A 22,123-nucleotide genomic window follows, 5' to 3' on the forward strand; every position below is an offset into this window, starting at 1 on the left:
ACCTAGGATAAAGGTACAAGCCATAAAGTAACAAAGTACTTCAAGCGCTGTCCTGGTAGGAATTCCAGCGCAGAATGAAGAGAGTAAGAGTGGAGAACCATTAAGATTACGAGGGGCAAAGGCAACCCCCTGCTGCGTGGTTACTCACTTGTACTTTTCAGGCCACCCGCCGGAAAACACCTACTGGTACACTGCCTCGCCGACCGCATACTGACTGGATGCGAGCCGGGTGCCTAGATATCTACCTGGTGGGGGTGTGAAAAGGAAGAAGGGACTCGCCGGTTGCGGTCGTGTTCCATAGCCGCCATCTTAGTACTGGCATATATCGTAAATAGAGGGATAAGAGTAATTGAAAAAGAAGTTAGTAGTTAACAGGAACGCAAGGGATTAGCCATCCGCTGTGTGTATCAAAGAAAACGGAGAGGAAAAATTCGCTGGTTGTGGTTCCCCTCGATCGCCGCCATCTTAGAGCAGGTACCAGTTGTCAAAGTTACTAAGACGTACAAAATCAAGAGAAATTAATAATAGGCAATGTCATAAGTGTTAAATTCATCTACTCCGTTCAGTGCATAAAAAACGGAGAAGGCTAAAGAGCCTTAGGGTGTCTCAAATCTCGCAACTAAAATCGGTTCGACCATCTTAGGTAGGGAAGAACGTGTAAGAAAAGGTAACCAAGCAGTGCCACACTAATTTTTTGAAAATCAATGAGTATAAGCCCATAGTTTGGGGGAACTAGTAGTCCCATTAGTGACTCCATGCTAGGTTTTTAACAAACCTCCATGCTAGGTTCGACACAAAACCATATACACCTCTCATGGGTGAAATGAAAAGATAGTTACTTCAGTTGTAATCTTGCTTGTAAGGGCCACTTGAAAAATAACACTCGTATTATTAGACCCAATAAAACGCAATGGCGTGCTCGAATTGCCAAATATAATATTTTAGGCTGATACATTTAGGGTACCAAAAACAAAGTGGTTGGATAACAAGAGGTTGCTGACAGATAACTCAGTTTGTAGTGAAATGGCCCCATGGTATATCATCATTAAGGCCGTGGTCGTCTGAACGCAGTTTAAACACCCAACGTTGTTCTTTTTCGTGTAGATTCTTCTCCCTGTTGGGATAGTTACTGACATGTTCGAGAATGACCCAGCTGAAGTCATTTGGTGTATGTTGTTTATCCAAGAAATGCGTCGTCATTTTGGTGTTATTATGTTTGCATCTGAAGTTGCTGCGGTGTTCGACCATTCTCGTGCTCACTTTTCTTGTGGTCATTCCCACGTAGTGAAGATTACATACGCATGTAATGAGGTATACTACCCCGGTAGTGTTGCAATTCGTAAAGGATCGCAGATTCCACGTCATGCCATTGTTGCAGGTGACAGTCTTAGTTGCTGTGGTTAGGTGACATACACTGCAGTTGGCACAGGGGTAATGTCCCTCTGGGAGTGGGTGTAGTAGGCGTACTGGACCAACCGTCCTTGTTGAATTAGGTCTGGTATGTACCAAATAGTTCTTGATGTTTTTTGCTTTTTTATGGCTAAACATAGGTAGTTGCAGATTAAGACCCCCACTGTTGAGGATTCGCCAATGTCTTTTGATGATCTTGGTCACCAGATCAGATGCGGTGTTGAAAGTTGTGATGCAGATTTGTCGTTTCACATTCTTATCCGATGTTTTTTCAGGTTTAGGTTCCAGAAGCGCATCACGGTTATTGTTGGATGCTCGTTTTTGTGCTTTGGACACAAGATGTGATGGGTAATGTCGTTGCATCAATTTTTTGGATAAATCTTGAGCTTGCCTTTTGTAGTCCTCTCTCGTGGTGCAGTTGCGTCTTAGACGTAAGAATTGCCCGAAGGGTAGATTATCTTTGAGACTTCTCGGGTGGAAACTCTCATATACCAAGAGGCAGTTTCTTGCCGTAGGTTTAAAATGTGTAGTCGTGATCAGGCGGCCGTCGCGCGCCGATATGTTAAGGTCAAGAAAGACCAAATCTGATCTGCTCATGGTGAAGGTGAACTTTAGAAATGGATCTTGTTGGTTAAGCCAGAGAAAAAAGGATTCAAAATCCGTCTCGTTACCCTCCCAGATGAGGAACACATCGTCGATGTATCTCTTCCATAACTTGATATTGTTGATGTGTGGGTTGTTGTTATGGAGGATCTTATGTCGTTCCAGATGGTGTACGTAGAGCCCAGCCAGGCTCGGCGCAAAGGTGCTTCCCATGCTCGTACCGTGGGTTTGTTTGAACAAAGAATCATTGAATTGAAAGAAATTTTCTGTTAGAGCTAGGCGACAGCATTCCAACACCACATGTCTGGGTGTGTGGTAAGCCCAATCATTTTCGAAGAGTACTTCCTCAAGGATGTCCAGTGTATCCTTGTGTGGTAAACTGGTGTACAAGCTTTCCACATCGAGGCTGATTAAGATGCTGGTTGTAGGATTGAATTCTAGATTTTGAATTAGACACAGAACAGCTTTAGTGTCTTGTAGATACGTGTCGGTCGCTTGGACAAGTGGTCTCAAAAAAGCGTCGGCGAATTTCGACAGGGGTTCTAGAATAGAACCAATTCCTGAAACTATGGGCCTGCCAGGTGGTTTCACCATAGACTTGTGTATCTTAGGGATAGTGTAAAAGTAGGGGATGACTGGTTGCTTGTTTTCCAGAAATTCCGCCTCTTTTCTACTAATCCAGTCATTGACAAGGGATTCTTCAACCAGGTTCGCAATCTCAATCCTCAGCCGTTCAGTTGGGTTGGTTGGTGTAGCTAGGTAGTTTCTTCTGTCGTCCAGCAGTCGGAGACATTCAGTTTGGTAATCTGATGTCTCTTGGAGGACTATGGCTCCCCCCTTGTCGGCTGGTTTAATAGTGACAGTTTCGTCTTTGGAGAGTTGGTGAATCGCCTCTTGTTCAATTTTACTTGTGTTATGGAAGACTCTTATGGATTTAGGGTCCAATTCCCTAATCTCCTTAATTACTGCTTTTTCGAATGCTAGTAATTCAATAGGAAGGGTATTGGGAGGAGGTGTGAAATTAGATTTTTTGTGCAGTCCTGTGTCCGTCTTAGATGTAAGGTCTGGTTCTTTGTCTTTGAAAAAAACTTCCAACTTGATTCTGCGTATAAATTCTTTCAATTCGCAGATCAGTTTAAATTTATCCAAGGTTGCTGTGGGTACAAACCCTAAACCCTTCTCCAACACATTTATTTGAATTGGTGTTAAAGAGTGGTTAGATAGGTTGACTATCAAACTGGGTTGTTGCTTGTAGAGGGCAGATTCGGTGGGCCCATGCTCCGTGTGTGACTCCTCACTGATTCCAGTGGCTGTGCCCATTGGACTTGCTGGCCGCGTCTGTTTCTTCCTCTTGGTGGATTTTTGCCTCTCCCTAAAAAAGGCTGATTAGATTCTTGATTCTGGGGTTCCCAATACGGGTAAGGTTGTGGAGGATATGGCTGTTGAAAATGTGGGGGCCCATAGAAGAATTGTGGGGGTGGAGGTCCATAGTGTGGGGCATTCTGGAACGGGGACCAGCCAAACTTTGCTCCGCCTCTATTCCTAGGGCGTCCTCCCCTTGATCTTCTGTTTCGGTTCGTGGGGATGTAATTACCACCAGGGTCTGAAAAATCAGAGCCAGTATCCGAGCCATCGCTGTCCGTGTTGTAACCGGGGTTGCGGTTGGATGGAGTATAGTCGTCCCTGGTGTAGGGGTACATTTTCTCTTGGGAGAAATTCTTTTGGTCTTTTTTTAGTTTTATGTACTTGGCGTCTTTCAAACCAATTTCAAATTCGGCCATGCTTTTGTTGAGTTCTTCCAATCGTTTTTTTAGCTCCGCTGTAGTTTGATAGGTCTTCAGACGAATCTCAAGATCATGGATTCCTATTTTCATTTCCTCAGATAGACGAGTAGCTGTTTTTATAATTAGCACTAACCAATCCCTGGTGCAGTGCCATGATATTAGAGACCAGTCTTTCTTGAATAGTTTATCATTTTGAAAAATGAAGGGTTCATTTCTAACAATTAACCCACGTGGCGCGATGTTGGCTCTCACGTACTCTGTCATCATAATACCATGTATTAGTGTTTTTATCTGTTCACGCTTCAATTCGGTCAATTCGTCCCAGCATTGGCTTGCTTCGGATGTATCTCTGGTGTTAGTTCCTGCTAGAGGTAGCATAGACGCTATGATTCTGTCTACCTCTTCTTGTGAGTAAGTAAGGCCCGTCACTTCAGCCATGGTTGGTAAAAATGTGAGTATGGTGTGCAATGTTGGATGTCAGACTAAGACTCTGTGATCAAGGTACAAAATCCCTCAGCTGTAAGCTGTAATCAAGTATATCAAAAAAAGGGGGGAAAGAGAGGCATAGTCGGAGTGCTGCCCCCTGGAGTCGGGGTCCTTGTGCTCCCTGTGCAGAAGAAGAGCCTTAAACTGAAAGAGGAAACACAAAGCTGCTGAAATCTCTTCAAGCACTGCTCAGCTACGGCTTTTACAAATTTGTGGACCAAAGCAAAATCCACCTGAAGAAACTTCTACAGTGGCAACCCAGGTGCCCGACTCGCAGTTCTTGGTCCACAAAGCCTAAAACCTGGTACACTGACCAAAAGGTAGGACGCTGAAAAAAACTGAGTGTGGTGTCGGAACTCCATTTCTCTTACTGCACTTGCTGCTAGTCCTGCTGGAGAAAGGGGCTCTGTGTAGCTGGCCCTACATAAGGTGCTCCGGTTCCCCGCTGCCCCCAGAGCGGGTCAGTCTTGCACGTCAGATCCCGAATGAGGCCAGACTGGACCGTCCCTTTTGACCCTGTAATCGATCACTTGTTTTTGAATAGTAACATTATTCTGCACTATGGCCAAGAGGATATCTATGACTCTTGCCAGTAAGGAGCATTGTTTATCTGGCACCATTGCCAATTTTCTAGCTAATGCAATGGGAGAAATCAATCAAGAGATTGACTCTGTTGAAGGAAGGATGGGCGCCACTAGGAAAGTTGGGCGTGAGGCTTCTGGCAATGGCTCTAATTTAACCGCTCTATCATCCCCACATTGCATCCTGTTGTTGGTAACATAACAGCTAGTGATAGAAGGACAAATTCCTGTATACTTGAGGCACTTCTATACATTGATGCAGAGAATGACGCTGGGACTAAATTGAGCTCTGATTTTGTTTTTGTTTGCAGCCATCAGCCTAAAAAAAAACAACAAAAAAAAAAAAAAGGATTCTGTACTCAGGCCGCGATGGAAAAGGAAATCTGTGCCCAAGCCTCCGGTCAATTACAACAAGGTCTCTGTTAATTATGGCATTGGGAGGGGAGACAGAGTGTGATTTTGACTTGATTCATGATAAACTGGACAATATGGAGGGAAGGGATTTCTCAGTTTATGGATACTGTTTTGGGAGGTTGAAAACTATTGAGGAAAGTATTGTGGGTCTTAATGCAAGCGTACACCATGACAAGGAGGCTCCAACACACATCTTTAAGGAGAAGTCATGTACTGTTCCACTTATTAGCATTTCAGCTGTACCAGCCTATGAGATACTAAGTAACCAGACACTAATGAACCTGGCCCTGTTTTAAATGCTACACCTTTGGAAAATCCAGTTAGGAAAATTAATTTGTCAGTGATGGCCGAGAAAACATCTGCCCTTCAATCATCACTGTACGTTAATATCCTTAAAGGGGACTGTAGTCCCGTGACCGGGAAACCCAAGATGGCCGCCACCGCGCATCAGGAGGGTGAGACAGTTACATTGTCAGCAGCGCGGAACGCTAATCACGTGAGCGGTGCTGCACTCAAAGCAGGAAGAGCGCGGAAAGCCGGGGGAGACGCGCTGTCAAAGGGAGAGGTGCTGTTGAAGGGAGACGTGCTGACGACGGGGACAGGAACGCCAGAAGCGGAGCCCAGGAGAGAGGAGCCCAGGAGTGCGGAGCCCAGGAGTGCGGAGCCCAGCAGAGAGGAGCCCAGGAGTGTGGAGCCCAGGAGTGTGGAGCCCAGGTGTGCGGAACCCAGGAGAGAGGAACCCAGGAGAGACGAGCCCAGGAGCGAGGAGCCCAGGAGCGAGGAGCCCAGGAGCGAGGAGCCCAGGAGCGAGGAGGCAGGGGCTGACTGAGGGGGTCAGCCCAGTGGCAATGCTCATCAGTCCAACCATCCAGAGAGAGAGGAGGACGTCTGGACTCCTTCTGCCACGACCCGGAAGGATGGTGGCCAGAGGCAAGTACCACTCTTTTGTTATTTCACAATTGGGAAGTAGTGGGAGTTGTAAAGCACCGCCAGAGCACTGCATGCCCTGAAGCACCTTTAGAGCACACAATCACGTGGGTGTATAGGTCGAGGTCCATATTGGAATCCCTTAGCCCCTCTCCTAATAGAATTTTTTTTCTTTTGTCAGCTGTCATTGAGGAAAACACCAAGCATACCGCCAAGCCCCCGCAACAGCCCACTGGAAGGAGGGGAGAAGGAGCCTAGCCCAATTGTGCCCAAGGAAAGAAGTGTCCAGAGGAAGACTGCTTCCCTTGTCTGCAGACTGTTCTGCGAACCCTTTTCTTTTGTTTCCCTTCAATCAGAAAATTAAACTCCCTAATAAAGAAAGCACAAAACAGGACGGAGTCCTCCCTTTTCTCATTACTATACTTTTGCATGACCACTGAGTGATTACAGTGGTGTCAGAAGTGAGATATTCGTGTCATTGCTTCATCATGACCAAACCCGTCACCATGGAAGCCATGATTACTCAGTTGGCTGAGGGTCAATGAGATCTCCAATTTGTAATGGAACAGCAAAATCAAGGAAAGGGAGTCTTTCCAAACGTCCCTGAGAGAACAAGCAGCGCTAATGGTCTCTGCCCAACAAACGCAGGATTCTGCCATACTACGTCTAACAGACGCTATCTCGGCCACCAGAGTACACCCGAATGTCCCTAGTTCCGTCTTGCAGAAATTTCATGAGGGACATGACCCCGAATATTTTTTTGTTAATTTTGAAAGGGTGGCAACGACGGCCGCGTGGCCCCAGGAGAGGTAGGGCCAGTATGTAGCGCCTCTATTATCTGGAGAATCACAGGCGGCCTATCAAGCCGCCAACCCTGATGGCACTACCCCCTACCCTGACATTAAAAAAGCAATTCTTGAGAGACTTGGCCACGACGAGGAATATTACCGGAGCAGGTTCCGTAAGGAACGATGGGCAGCAGGGGATAATCCCAGAGCCCTCTACTATAGGATCAGGGACCTTGGGAACAGGCGATTGCAGACCGACAACGCAACAATAGGGGAGGTCACCGAGAAAATTTATCTCGAACATTATCAAGACGCACTTCCACCAAATACCAGGACATGGATAAAACAACACCCCCATTTGTCAGTACAAACTGCTGTGGAGCTGGCATGCGCCTACCACAGATCCCCGGAGTTTAAGGCCCAGCCGACCAAAAGCCTTTTCCGCCCCAAAAGTCTGCTATGAGAATAGGAGGGGATAGCAAGACATCTGGAGTGTCTAAACCCATACCCAGGGCCCCGGCACCAACCCCATCTCCACAGGCGGGACCCCAGTGCTTCCGCTGCACGGAATGGGGCCACATTGCCCGACACTGCCCTCTAAAAACAGAAGGAGGAGAACCTATGGACATAGCGGTGTCATGAAGCCAGGTATTAACCACGGGCGGGGCTCAAGGGAGGTATAAAATGACCATACGTCTAAATGGAAAACCAGTAGAGGCCCTGTTAGATACGGGTGTCATCACAGCATCGTTTGTAGAGAGTTGATCCCCCTTAGACAAATATCGGGTGAAGAAGAGATACAGGTCTGGTGTATTCATGGGGACGTACGTCCATACCCCTTAGCGGAGGTCATCATAGAAATCAACGGAGAACCAAAGGTCCGGAAAGTAGGAGTGGTACCGGTATTGGTGGAGAAGGTCCTTCTAGGTACCGATCTCCCAAACTTTGATGAATATGTGGACAAGTTAGCAAGGGAAGCCTCGGACCGAGACTGGCTAAGAGAAGCCCCTTTCTCTGTAGTACATATACAAAGCACCCCAACAAAAGTTAACAAAACAAGGGCGGAAAAAAGGAGAGAAAGGGAACGGTACTGACAGTCGTCCGAATCGCCTGTCACATGTTTTCTTTCCTCCACAGAGGGTGAATACATGCCAACCCAGAGTTTCAGGGCAGACCAGAGAGAAGACACCACGTTAGTATACGCCTGGAAACAAGAAGAAGAACCAGAAGACCACAAAAGGTAGGCCCTTGTTTTCGTATCAAAAGTGGTCTTCTCTATAGAATTTGTGGATCCGCTACCAAACATGTAGAACAATTAGTTGTCCCCATGGCTTTCAGGGAACAAGTCATGCATCTCGCTCATACCCAGGTTGGGGGTGGACACTATGGGCCGGAGCATACCCTCAAATATTTGTTAGAGAGGCTCTACAGGCCAGGGGTTTACAGGGAGGTGTTGAAGTTCTGTGCCTCCTGTCCTAGATGTCAATTGATTAATCCGTCAACAGAAAAAAAAGCCCCTCTGTACCGACTACCTATTATTGATGTACCCTTTAAGAGGGTCGGTATGGATATGGTAGGCCCCCTTCCTCCCTCCCTCCGCAAGAGGCCATCAATACATCCTAGTCCTTGTGGATTATGCTACCAGATATCCAGAGGCCATTCCCCTCACCAGTACTACCACCCTCTCAGTAACCCACGCCATGGTTTCCTTCTTCTCTCGGGTGGGATTTCCTTGTGAGCTGCTAACCGATCAAGGAACACCGTTCATGTCCCGTCTTATGAAGGAAATATGCAAACTGCTTGATGTCCGCCATGTCAGAACAGCTGTCTATCATCCACAAACAGACGGTTTGGTTGAGCGATATAACAGAACCATAAAGACCATTCTTAAAAAAAGTATTCGTGAGGGCGGGAAGGACTGGGACAGGAATCTCTCCCTTGTTCTTTTCACTATTAGAACCCACGAACAAGCATCAACTGGATTTAGCCCTTTCGAACTCTTGCTTGGCCGAAAACCCCGTACACTTCTTGAAATGGCCGCTGAACAGTGGACCGAAGAGGATGATGAGAGTAAGCCTCTTCTTTGGTATGCAGCATCCCTAAAAGACACCTTATTCACTTTATGGGAACAAGTACACAGTAATCTGGAACAGGCACAGCTAAAGTAAAAAGACTTATTATGATAAAATGGCCAAAATTAGATGTCTAAACGTAGAAGACAAGGTATTAATCCTCCAACCGTCATGTAAAAAAAATTGTTGGCGACTTGGCAAGGGCCCTACACAGTAAAGGAAAAAGTGACCCCTGTCACCTATAGGGTAGACATTCCCCATAAAGGAAAGGAGGACCAAATCTATCACGTTAACCTACTAAAGAAATGGGAGGACCCTGCTTCCCCGACTGGGGTTGCAATCAAACACGTCACCCTCACAAAACCTCTAGAAATCACTTTCCCAACTATATTGAAGACTACACCAGAGAGACCCAACGTTGGGGACAACCTAACGTCCCAACAACAACATCAGCTGTACGACCTCTTAGACCACTATCCAGGGCTGTGTGTGGTAGTATGCCTGGCTGTACCTCCCTGGTACAACACAATATCAAAACAGAAAGTGGGAAAGTAGTAAAACTCAAACTCTATAGAATTCCTGCAGCCCGATGACCAGCTGTACAGCAGGAGGTAGAAACCATGTGGCAAATAGGTATTATTGAGCCCTCTCAAAGTGTATGGTGCTCCCCAGTAGTCCTTGGACCCAAACCCAACAGTAGCCTTCGCTTTTGCGTGGACTTTCATCAACTAAACGCCCACTCCAAATTCGACAGTTATCCCATGCCCCGTGTAGATGAGTTGGTACAACGTCTGGGGGAGGCAACGGTGATGTCCACTATTGACCTTACCAAGGGGTACTGGCAGATACCTCTCAGCCCGATGCCAAAGAAAAGACCGCCTTCTTTACACCTTCCGGGATGTATCATTTTAATGTAATGCCCTTTGGTCTCCACGGTGCCCCCGCCACCTTTCAAAGGTTAATGGACGTCCTTTTAAAACACCACCAACCATACGCTGTGGCGTACCTAGATGACACAGGAGTCAACAGCCCAGACTTGAAAACCCATATGTTGCACTTAAACCAGGTTTTCTCCGCCTTGTACCAGGCAGGACTTACACTCAATCCCAAGAAAACCACGTTGGCAACCAACCAAATAGAGTATCAAGGTTATACCATCCGAGCCGGCACGATACGTCTGCAACATAAGTTAGAAGTAGTACAGAACATACCACGCCCTAGCACTAAGAAGGAAATAAGGGCATTCCTTGGGTTGGTGGGTTATTTTTGACGATTTATACCCCAGTTTGCGGATATAGCCAGTCCTCTTACCGACTTGTTGGCCCAACGACACCCTGACAATAAGTTAGAGTGGAAGAAGCACAAGAAAACAGCTTCCATACCCTGAAATCCCTTTTGTGTACCGCACCGGTAGCCTTTCGTCTTGCAGATAGATGCATCAAACAGGGGGAAAGGGGCAGTATTATCCCAGCCAGATACCCGCCGTCATCTCAAACCCGTGTTATACCTTAGTAGAAAACTGTTTCCCAGGGACAGACATTATGCCACTGTGGAAAAAGAATGCCTAGCTATCAAGTGGGCCATGGAGGCACTCCAATATTACCTGTTGGGTCGTACATTCTTTTTGGTGACAGATTATGCCCCCTTAACTTGGCTGGCCTCTAATAAAGACACCAATCCAAAAATTCTTCAATGGTTTTTATCCCTTCAACCCTTTTCCTTTCAGACCCTGCATCTACCTAGCAAGCATCAAAAGAACGTGGATTTCCTATCCCGGTGTCCAGTCTCGGTATGGCCCGAACGTCCATACTCGACAGAGGGGCAGTGTAGTCCTGCGACCGGGACACCCAAGATGGCCGCCACCGTGCATCAGGAGAGCGAGCTAGTTACTGTGTCAGCAGCGCGGAACGCTGATCACGTGAGCGCTGCTGCACTCAAAGCAGGAAGAGCGCGGAACACCGGGGGAGATGCGCAGGTAAAGGGAGAGGTGCTGTTGGAGGGAGACGTGCTGACGACAGGGACAGGAATGCCAGGAGCGGAGCCCAGGAGAGAGAAGACCAGGTGAGAGGAACCCAGGAGAGAGGAGCCCAGGAGCGAGGAGGCAGGGGCTGACTGCGGGGGTCAGCCCAGTGGCAACGCTTATCAGTCCAACCGTCCAGAGAGAGAGAAGGCCGTCTGGACCCAGGAGGGCCGTGGACAGAGGGAAGTACCACTCCTTCGTTATTTTCGCAATTGGGAAGTGGTGGGCACTGTAAAGCACCGCCAGAGCACTGCATGCCCTGAAGCACCTTTAGAGGACACAATCACGTGGGTGTATAGGTGGAGGTTCATACTGGAATCCCTTAGCCCCTTTCCTAATACTATTGTTTTTTTCTTTTGTCGGCTGTCATTGAGGAAAACACCAAGCATACCGCCAAGCCCCCGCAACAGCCCACTGGGAGGAGGGGAGAAGGAGCCTAGCCTAATTGTGCCCAAGGAAAGAAGTGTCCAGAGGAAGACTGCTTCCCTTGTCTGCGGACTGCTCTGCGAACCCTTATCTTTTGTTTCCTTCAATCAGAAAATTAAACTCCCTAATAAAGAAAGCACAAAACAGGACGGAGTCCTCCCTTTTCTCATTACTATACCTTTGCATGACCACTGAGTGATTACAGGGACCCAATGGGAAGATCAGCTCAGACAGTGTCACAAGCAGCTTCTTAATGAGGTAACTCACTGGTTGGTAAGGAGAAGAGGCCAAAAAAGTCACTTAATGTATGAGCAGATGAATATGTTTCGGCAGGTCCCCTGGGTTGGAAACAGATACATACGACTATGTTGTAATTAATTTCATAAACTCTGGTGGTGTATGTCACCTTTTGAACATGCCACAGGATAATTCCATCCATTGGCATAAAAGTTTTAGATAAAGCATTAAAAACTCCCTGTCCGGCTTACAAAAATAAAGTATGACTTAGTTTGGATATGCCAGATTTGTTTACTTACCTAAAACAACTGTATCCATGTTATAAGGATAGCATGAAGGCCCGTTCTTTCATTATTTTAATGATGCCAGAGAATGAAGAGAATTTCAGAAAGGCACATTGTAAGATTATGTTAATCCAAATCACTCTAGGAATGGAACTTTATCCGATGTGGGTCACAAATATGCAACATCTCATACGACTCAGGCTAATGTCCATACACTACCTGGTCTACACTAGCTGGTTGCATTTCGGAAACCAGGTAATTATATTGCCAAGCTTCTTGTATGTCCGTGTCATTCCTGTTCATCCCAGACAACTATGCATCGTAAAGTTTTCTGCAAATTTTACATAACAAGTAGAATGTCATTTTTGCTTCCTATTCGAACATGCACTGGTTTGGGCCAGTGTAGACCTGCAATGTTTTTTATTCCAATCCAGTTTGTCTGGCTGTGGTTGAATGTATTCAGAAGTTAATTACATTGAGAGAAACTTTAAGAGTGGAGTTGAAGTGACCCGTTATAAACTGCACATAACTGCAGTATTTTGCAGATATTGAAACTATAACAAATTCCGTTCTATGCACAGGTCCCTGCAGGAGAGCTTTAACAATGAGAGCCTGTTTCACAAATTCTCATTGCAGAGATTCCGTCCCGAGAGCGGAGACTCCCGCATGACTGCGGGGCCTCCCCTGAGACTGCGGTGCCTCCCCCACGAGCACATAGGCCCTTTGTGAATCAGGCCCACACAGCTGTGAATTTTAATCTTTGTAATATGCTTTTTTTAGAGGACTGATCTAGTAATATCTGATTTATAATGCAGCATCAACTTTAAGTATTGTTTTTTTTTATGAGATGTGAATTACCATGTTTTAATACTTTGTATCTTTGATGGTTAACTTTAGCCAAACAAATAATATTTGATTGATAGTGTAAAGGTTGTGAACATACAGAGCCCATTATTACATCACAGCAATAGAAAATATGTTTTGTTTTTCTTCACTGATGTGATGTAATTTCACTTAATATCAGCTTTTAGAAAAGTCTGTTCCCCACAGCAGATGGGTATGGAACCCATATATAATGATGCACCATCAGAGGTTATTCACAGATGGTGAAGTGTATACTGTACGACTGGATGTATAAACAAAGCAAAAGAAATGATTTCTTACCCGTCAAGTATAAGAAGTTCAAATTGTGTCTGCTTTTGGCATGCGTTACAACCTGGCACATAAAATTATTTAACAGCCTTTGCTGTAGCTTGTTGCATTCAACTGAGACGTACGTGGATTTCCTTCAGAACATGTCTCTTCAGAGCATGTTCTCAAATGGTATGTTTTCTTGGCAGAGTTGCTTAGCAGAAGCATAGACCCAGCATCAGACACTTGCCCAAGGATTAGGTTGCATTTGGCTAGTAGAAAAGTGTGAACATCTAGTTTAGATTATAGCTCTCCATCTCTTTATTAACAGTGCCCCGTGCACGATTTCTATTTTTGAGTTAACAGGCTCACGAGTTAAAGAATATTCTGTACAACTTTCAGTGGTTATTTTTGACTGTCGTTTAGAAATCGTATTATGATTCTTAATGCCAGGGCCGGCTTTAGGGCAGTGTAATTGGCGCTGACCTGTGGAGGGGGGGGGGGGGGAGGGGGGCGCTGACCTCAGAGGAAGGGTGCTGTGTATAGCAACAACTGATGATTGGAGAGACGAGGGGCACTTTTGCCCGGTGGTAGTGAGAGACTCTGAGGAGGCGGTCATGTAGTGTGGGGGAGCCAAAAATGATTGTCGCACTGGGCACCACCAGCACTAAAGCTGACCCTTCTTAATGCACACAAAGAAAACATATTCCTGCCTTTTGAATAGGAAGTAAAATACTGCCATAATTAGGGCGTTCTGGGACCCTCAAATCTTTGGCGCCTAGTCTACTGTATCCGCTGAAGGAATGATAGCCACGCCCCTGATTTTTGACAAGCACTGGACCAAGGTCTGCTCGTATCCGTCGCATTTACTACTACTACTACTACAACAGACAACAAAATGGTGGGAGGAATGTGTGGCCCTCCAATGTTTTCCATTTGTGAAGGGAGAAGACACATTCTTTCAGATATTCCTACAAGTCTGAGGCTCAATAGTCATGATTTTTGTTGTGTTCCCATGCTAACATTTAGGTAAAGCCCTAAAATTCTAAGATGAGCTTTAAGGAGTAACACACATGGCGATGATGTGCTCATATTCCGTGTTCTGAGCATTCCACAAAAACTCCAACTTCAAAACGACCAAAACCAAAGCTGTGCAGAACACAATGTATTTTTTCTAAAAAAAAAAACCTAAAGGTTACTTTACATTCCTAAAAGAACAAAATGGGTCCAGAGATTTTCAAGTCTCCCAGACCCATCTTGTTCCCATTGGAAAATGTTTTGAATCTCAATAGGCCAGATTAGAATCAGGATTCACCCACTATTGTTGACAATTTGGGACTTCGTTACATGATAAAGGCAGGCTACTATAACTAAAGAGGGGTAGTGAGGAATCTGTGGTCAGACAAAGTATCTACCAGAAAGAACGCTACTGAAGGCAAGTAACTAGTTCTTCTGATGAATACTTTTTAGCCGCAGGCTCACTATTTGAAAAAAATACCTAAACAATACATTTCAAAAGATAGAAGGTCTGAGGAGTGGACTTCACACCAAAAAATTATGCAGGACTGAGCGGGCAAAATGGCCCTCTATGTGAACCTGCAAATGAAAGCAGTAATTCTTTCATAAGGTGTGGATGGATTCCCATGTAGCCGCTTGACAGCTATCCATCACTGGAACAGCCCTGGCTAAGGCCATAGTTACACCCTCCGCTGTAGTAGAATGAGCCCAAAGGCCAGTGAGAGGCTAGTTACAAGGCATGGCACATTTTCTAGGCAGAGAACAATCTATATGAATAAGATCGATTTCTGGACTGCCGTCTCTTCTTCGCACCACAGAACCCCGCAAGGAGTTGGTCATTCACTCAGATCGTCTTAGTTCGAAATGAAATGCATCTTGGGATCCAACTAACAAAGTCTCTCCTCCGTCGAGGGATGTGGAGGAGAGGAAAATAGCTGAGGGTGTGATAGACTGCCCCACACGGAAAGGCATCTCCCCCCGCTTTGGTAGAAAATGATTGCCAGGCCCAAAGCACCTACTTGTCCGGAAAGCAGGTGGTTTATGGTGATCCTACTGATAGTTCACTGGCACGGCACAAGGAAGTAATGGCAATGAGGAAGACCGTCTTAAAGGTTAGACCATGCACATTGAGAAGGTAAAAACCAAGTTAAGGACCCACTGTGGCATCGGGGTCTAGAGCAGAGAGGCTCTGGGACAGGATAGCATCTTGGATTTGACTAATAGAAGGAACGCAATCAGGAATCAAAGACCCCAAATCGGTCTAAGCTCACAAATTATTTGGGAACCATTAAATAGTGGAAACAACACAGCGCCTCTCTCCTTCTTGGATATCCTCTCAGATGCTGCGTAGGCCACTGATGTCTGAACCTTCTAGCAAGGATGGAGGCAACATCTGCTAAAGTCTGGGTGAACACAGGAGGTATTGGAAGGAGGTTTGACAAGAAGGAGAGGGAAACATCTTAACAAACAACCTCTGATAGCTGTGCACATAAAAGCACATTCTACCCCCTTCACCGCAGCTGTAAGTGCTTCCCTAAGGGCGAATGAAGGTGGTTTGGTGGGGGAAGGGGATGTTTAAGACAAAGACTGATGATGCTTTTGTTGGCCCTGTCCTCTGCCACCACCATGTACCCCGAAGGACTGAATAATTTTCTAATAGCCAAATGCAACCTAATCCTCGAGCAAGTGTCTTATGCTGTTGTCTACTCTTCTACCAAGAAAACATACCATTTCAGAACATGCTCTGATGATATATGCCCTCTGCAGGAAAACCCACGTACGTCTCAGCCGAATGCAAACACTACAGCAACGGCTGTTAAATAACTTTATGTGCCAGGTTGTAACGCATGCCAAAAGCAGACGCAGTTTGAACATTTTATTCTTGACGGGTAAGAAATCAATTATTTTGCTTCGTTTATACATCCAGTCTTACAATCCACACTCTACCATCTGTGAATAACCTCTGATGCTGCATCATTATAAATGGCTTCCATACCCATCTGCTGTGGTTAACAGACTTTTCCAAACGCTGATATTGACTGAAATTACACACATCAGTGAAGAAAAACAAAACATATTTTCTCCTGCTGTGATGTAATAATGGGCTCTCAGGGCGTAAGCTCTGCAATGAGAATTTGCCACATGGGCTTATTTTGCTGGCTCTGGTGATAAGCCAGGCTCCAGGAGAAACCCCTGAACTTCTGGTATTGTTGGTTAAACTGCAGCTCAAAGCTAGCAGGCCCACGGAGGGAGCTGTAGCATAGCTATCTGCATTGTCTCAAAACAATTTGGAACCATGAAAGGGCATGTCTATGAGGGCTACCTGCCCATCCCAGAAGAAATCCATGGTACGTATCCAACTATAACAATTAATAACCAGACCAGCACCCAAAGCACAGCCCGCAGACACTGGTATACAGTCCAGCCACAAGATGTAGTTTGCTGGTACCCAATTTATCATGTACCACATGTGTAAAAGTATTTCAAAACTCCTCAGGGAGGGTGCTAATGATTTTGCCTGTTATGTCCCATAGAGGATGAGCATATGTGCTTAGCAGGCAGATAACTTTTAAGAGTACAAAGCCAAGATAGTGGAGAACACCTTCTTTCCAAGCATATCAATGTATTTAGATTCTATTTCAGGCAGAAAAGATGGAAATGCATTTGGGCTCATTTTCTTGGCCAAAACCTCCATTATAAAGTGTTTAGATAAAGGGTAGCATTTCAAAAAGTCTGGGTCACCTTGAGCAGGTCTGTGGCAAATAGTTAAGGGGTGTCTTACTAGCGGGGCCAAGCAGAGTTTCACCTGTGCCTCAGACAAAGTGTCTGTCAGGGCTTCGTTGAAGGGCAGTAAAGATTCTAAAGATGAAGTGCCAGTTTGCAAAATTGCAGTCACTATATTATCCCCAGTTTCGAAAGTAGAACACTATAATTCCAAAACGTATACTGCCCTAGTACTACGACTGCAAAAGAGGCACCTTCCTCAGTGGTAGGGCTCAATAAAGAGACCAATTCCACATCTGGTGAGGTATTAATATCACTTGCATTCTGGAAGCTAGATAAAGTCCATTATCAGTAGGCACTGGCCGAGATATAGCCTAATCCAGATCTGGAACCAGCACCTCTGACACGGAGGCTGGTGCCAGCCCAAATTAGAGCTAATGTGGCATTTTCGCAAGAAAGTGGAGGCACAATCGGATGCCTGTGGTGTAAGCCTAACTGGGTCAGTCAGTACCAGCGAAGACCTTGCCGGCGGAAGTCTGACTGGGGGTCCCAGCAGATTTCGGGCCTTAAAGGGACTCTGAGGGGACCCAGAATCATCTGGAACAGCTGCCGCATTACCTCCTTGAAGGCATTGACCTGCTACAGAGTTGTGGATGGCCCCAACTCCAACTGGGGAATGGGGATGGACCTCCTTCCAGACTAACCCTGGGACAGGTCCACTTAGCCAGAAATGAGCTCATGATTTCAAGCATGACCTCCGCTGCTTCTTATGCTCAGTGACCTAAAACCTAGACTTCTGTTCCATGGTGCCCTTCGTATGCATCCAGGATCATTGTCACATGGCTTTGAAGTTGCTTTTTGTCCTTCGATGTCGTTTCGTCCAAGCATTGTGAAACAGAATTCACCAAGCACGGGATTGCTCACCCACTAAAAGGTAATGTGTACTGGTATTAGACCGTTGTGAGACAGGCTAATTTTGATCATGCTTTGCTCAAAAGTCAGATAACATGTGGGACCATGACTGACATCTTCTCAAAGGTGCGGCACAATTTGAAGCAGGTAATTTTGGGGGAAAGATCCCTAGTACACTGTTAGCAAAATCATTTTAGAGGTTGTTAAAACACCGACAAACGTTCACAACCCAATCAAAGGGCACAGGAAAAAAAGGAAGTGATGTCGGTACACAGGGTTGGGGGCTAAATACGGCTCTGTCCCGTCACATCAGGATGTGGGACTAGGTCACCTTGGAGTTCGAAGGCACTATCTATTTGTGTGTGAGAGCAACTGCTGGAAAAGTTTACAGATGAAGTCTGGCATGTGTGGGGCTTGAAAAAGTGAGCACTCTGCAGTCAGAAGCCTCCATTAGAAAAGGGAATTGTTTAAAATATTTGGACATGTAAACTTTAAAGAAGGCATCTAATATCTTGAACCAACATTTTGAGACTCCAATGTTTTCCATCAAAAAACAAAAATTCTCAGGATATGAGTGGACATCTTAAAGACCACAGAAAGCCTAGCTGCAGAGCACTTTGATCCTCCACTATTCAAACCTCTTTTACATTATTTGTGGCAATGAGCTTTGACCACAAGAACAAAGGTGCTGATAAACTGAAAGTTTTGAATTCTGCAGCTGTTCCTTCCTCAGGTGCAACAACAATACAGAACCTGCCCTTTTTATGTCCTGAGATAGGTGGTAATATTAAGGCGTCATTCAGTCAAGGTACAAATTGCATCCTAAAACATGCACACTCCTCTGATTAGAAACACAGGGACAAATCCACAGGACTTGGCAAACTAAAGACCAGCCTCGCATCAGCCCTTCACTAGCAAAATCATTAAAGGTGAGGTTCCACGCCAATAGCTAGAATTTGTAGAAATTAATAATATTCTCCATAACAGGCAATCAGACTTCAAACTTAGAAGATGTATTGTGGCCCACTCTAGAGAAGTTCTGATTACTTTCCAGGATATGGATAAACCTGAAATTCCTTCTTGGTCGTGATTTATCTGCAGTATACAAGACAATGTATCATATACTAGTACTGCAGTGACTGGGCAAGTGGGCCTGGGCCAATAATTGGAAACTTCTTAGTCAAATACAGCCAGCAACTTAGAATCAGCACATCAACAACTGGACATAACTCATGTGGGGGTACCTCATGGATCGACTGGTACAAATGTTTCTAGATTTCAGTTTGCCTTTGTGCCCATTTACAGACTTATTTCTTGAATGAAAGTATTTTGAGCTTTGTTCAAATTAAGAAGGTCCCACCTTTGTGTAATTAAACCCTAGAATACAAGCAGTACTTTTAATTCTAGAGAATTAGGAAAACCACTACCATCCATTTGTCGCTCATAATGATACACCTCCATCTTCCTGACAAAAGAACAGTCTCCAATAACCTCGTATAAAACTTTAAGGTGGGGACAATTTAAAATTGATCTCTAACTTTTTGCTGAGAAGACATATAGAAAATGTCAGTGAATACATCGGATAACATTCTGCACCCAATAAAGGCTGTCTACCATTTACACATGCCTTCCTCATAATCTCACCTTTATAACACTGGAGCTTTCATAAGGTTTATCCTCCAGTGCAGATATCTATCCCACATTCTGTACGGATGTGGAGTCACTTAACCTTACCGCAACCCAACACCCATTTGGGTCCAATACAACCCACATAAACTTATAAACATAACACTTTTGTTTCCCTATCACTATCACAAAAGTAGGTTTGTGCTTTTATTTAATAGTTTCACTAAGTGCATGAACTTAATTGTTTTAAGACCTGTCCTTGTTTTGGGGAATGTATCCATGACACTACAACTTCTTGCATTGAGATGTTTATGTTCACTCTATTCCTGTTTGCATTTCTAAAGTCTGTTACCTGGAGGTTCTCCTACACAACAAGCACACTTAGCCCTAAGGCAGGATGCCATCAGGGACCCCAAGTCCACTTCCAGATGTACCCATTTGCTGGGCTTTCACCATCACCATTTGTTCTTCTTTACTATACAGTAGTTGAGAAAGTGAACCACCTGCCCCTCCCCAGTCAACCGACAATGGTTCACTTTCTGTGCTTGCTTTGTCCCAGTGTAATTCTAGGCCCTATATTCTCATCAACCATCAGCCACAGTTTGTTTGTGTTAACCAGGTTCTTTTATTAGCCAACATTGACCCTTAAACAAGTTGTAATTTTTCTACTCACTGTGTGGCTTGGCTTTCTAAGAGATTACATTACCTCCTGCCTTTTAGTCTGCTGTGTTGCCTTTCAACCAAATGTATGTTGTCAGATATGAGATTTATATATATAAAGTCTTTAATGAAACTGTAGTAGTAGAAAGGATCCCCAGAACCACTAGACCCATCTATAAAAAGTGCTGAGAGTTGGCAAGATTCATTCATTAATAAGCATTTTTCAGCATGGGAAAGATAGCATATGTGTCTCAGACTGTCTACCTACACTATTTCCCTGCTCTATTCTACGGGGCTTGACAAAGTAAACTGTTAACATTTGAAAATATTTCTGCTTTGATCACCACCTATGCGGGAATAAATTTAAGTCTCTTTCCACAGGAACTTGTCTGCAGTTTGTCATAAGAATGTGGTGATTCTTTCTTACATCCTCATTTGTCCGAGAGGAGGCCTCAACAGCCTTCCTGGGCCATTTCTTACACTTCAGAGATGAACAACTTAAGATCAATTAAGATAGCACAACCGTTCACTCAAGTAGATATGTTACCCTAAAGGATCTGAAAATAAACATCATACAATGCTCTGACAATAGCAGTTAATAAAAAAATTAGGCATCAGTCCACTAAGACCATCATTCTGTTAGTGGCTGGTAATCACAATTTACGCAGGAATGGGAGCCTGAATCAAGGTTGACGTTTCACAAGGTAAGACTTGTTGAAATATGTGCAGGAAAAAAATTCTATATTATCTGCTTTTCAGCTTGAAATGGAATGGTGGAAAACATGTATTATCAACGCTCCCCCTATCTGGCCTGCAGAATTTATCATGATGCAGTAATGAAATATCCAGGAAAAAAACACCACAGGACTGGTAATTCAGTATGCAGAATTACCACATCTTTTTCCCAGGGCACTTTGCATGAGGCACAAAGTAGATGCCTCTAATTTCACAGTTCTTCAATTTTTGGTTCCCACCTTTTCGTCTGCAAGGCTTCTAACTGATGTAGATACCACAATGCTGCTGCCTTGTTCAGGTATTATATAACTATGGATTCCAAACTAGTCATCCTTTATTTTTAATTCCCCACATTTGAACCTATCAAATGGGAAGTCCTTTATATTATTAAATTAATTGCTGTTGATTATATGTTTGGAGACTAGAATGCTAAGCAACAATGTGTTTAGTAGTAGTGAGATTTTCTAGATTTCTTCTTCTCTCTACTGATAACTAATTATCCGCCCACAGACTACCAATTACGATAGAATGTTTGAGCTACATGATTGAACCAAGTTTAATTAAACTTGAGTCAACTTAAGTGTACAGAGATAATTATGGGAGAACTCCACCAGATTATGAAAAAGGGTCAATGCAGTTCCACTTACAGCTAGTATTTACAAGTAGATTGCTGTTCACAGCTCTTCGTTAGTTACCCTGGCAAATGTTTTATGACTTACTTGTAACTTTTCAATGATATTTCTATAGTCTAAAGCAGGTCCTCCGAGAGCCTCCTTATAGCGAGGTCCAGCACGTGCAGACAACCTCCAGCCCATCGCAGCTCTTTGGACCATGGTTGAATGGCTCTTCATAAAAAGAGTGTTGACTTGGCTATCCAAATCAACAGGAATGGCTATTCCACGGTTCTTTGCTAAAAAAAAAAAAAGAAAATGAAAAGGTAAAGGTGAGTCTTTTATCATTGTAATATACTACTCAGTGTTAAGTTTCCAACTTTGAACAGATGTCTCAGGCATTCTATGAAAAGGTTTCTTTTTATGCTTTACATGAGAGTGAAAAGTGAAGCCTTTTGTAGACACCAATTAGTGAATTTAGTGATGTTAGAAAAGGTATAAATGTATAAGACTGTGAAAACCCTATCTCTAATCATAAATAACATGCTGTGCTCCATTATGGTAACAACTTGTGATGCACAATGGAATAAAATTGCATTGCCATCTGTCAGGTTTTATATGAAAATACATGAACGCAAGCTTAACCTTCCAAACAGCAGTGACTTTATTAACAAA

General features: G+C 44.5%; 1 protein-coding gene across 4 annotated transcripts in view; it reads right to left on the reverse strand.

Annotated features, from left to right (window-relative positions):
• ITPR2 (inositol 1,4,5-trisphosphate receptor type 2) overlaps positions 1-22,123 on the reverse strand; it is a 1,506,646-nt gene that overhangs the window by 583,293 nt on the left and 901,230 nt on the right. For all 4 annotated transcript variants that reach the window (XM_085652787.1, XM_085652785.1, XM_085652786.1 and 1 more), the window contains exon 35: positions 21,557-21,747. In XM_085652787.1, the coding sequence (XP_085508913.1) occupies positions 21,557-21,747 (191 nt within the window). The remainder of the gene's footprint in view (positions 1-21,556; positions 21,748-22,123) is intronic.

This window comes from Triturus cristatus, chromosome 4_1 (genome assembly GCF_964204655.1).
Source record: "Triturus cristatus chromosome 4_1, aTriCri1.1, whole genome shotgun sequence".
NCBI classification, from domain to species: Eukaryota; Metazoa; Chordata; class Amphibia; order Caudata; family Salamandridae; genus Triturus; species Triturus cristatus.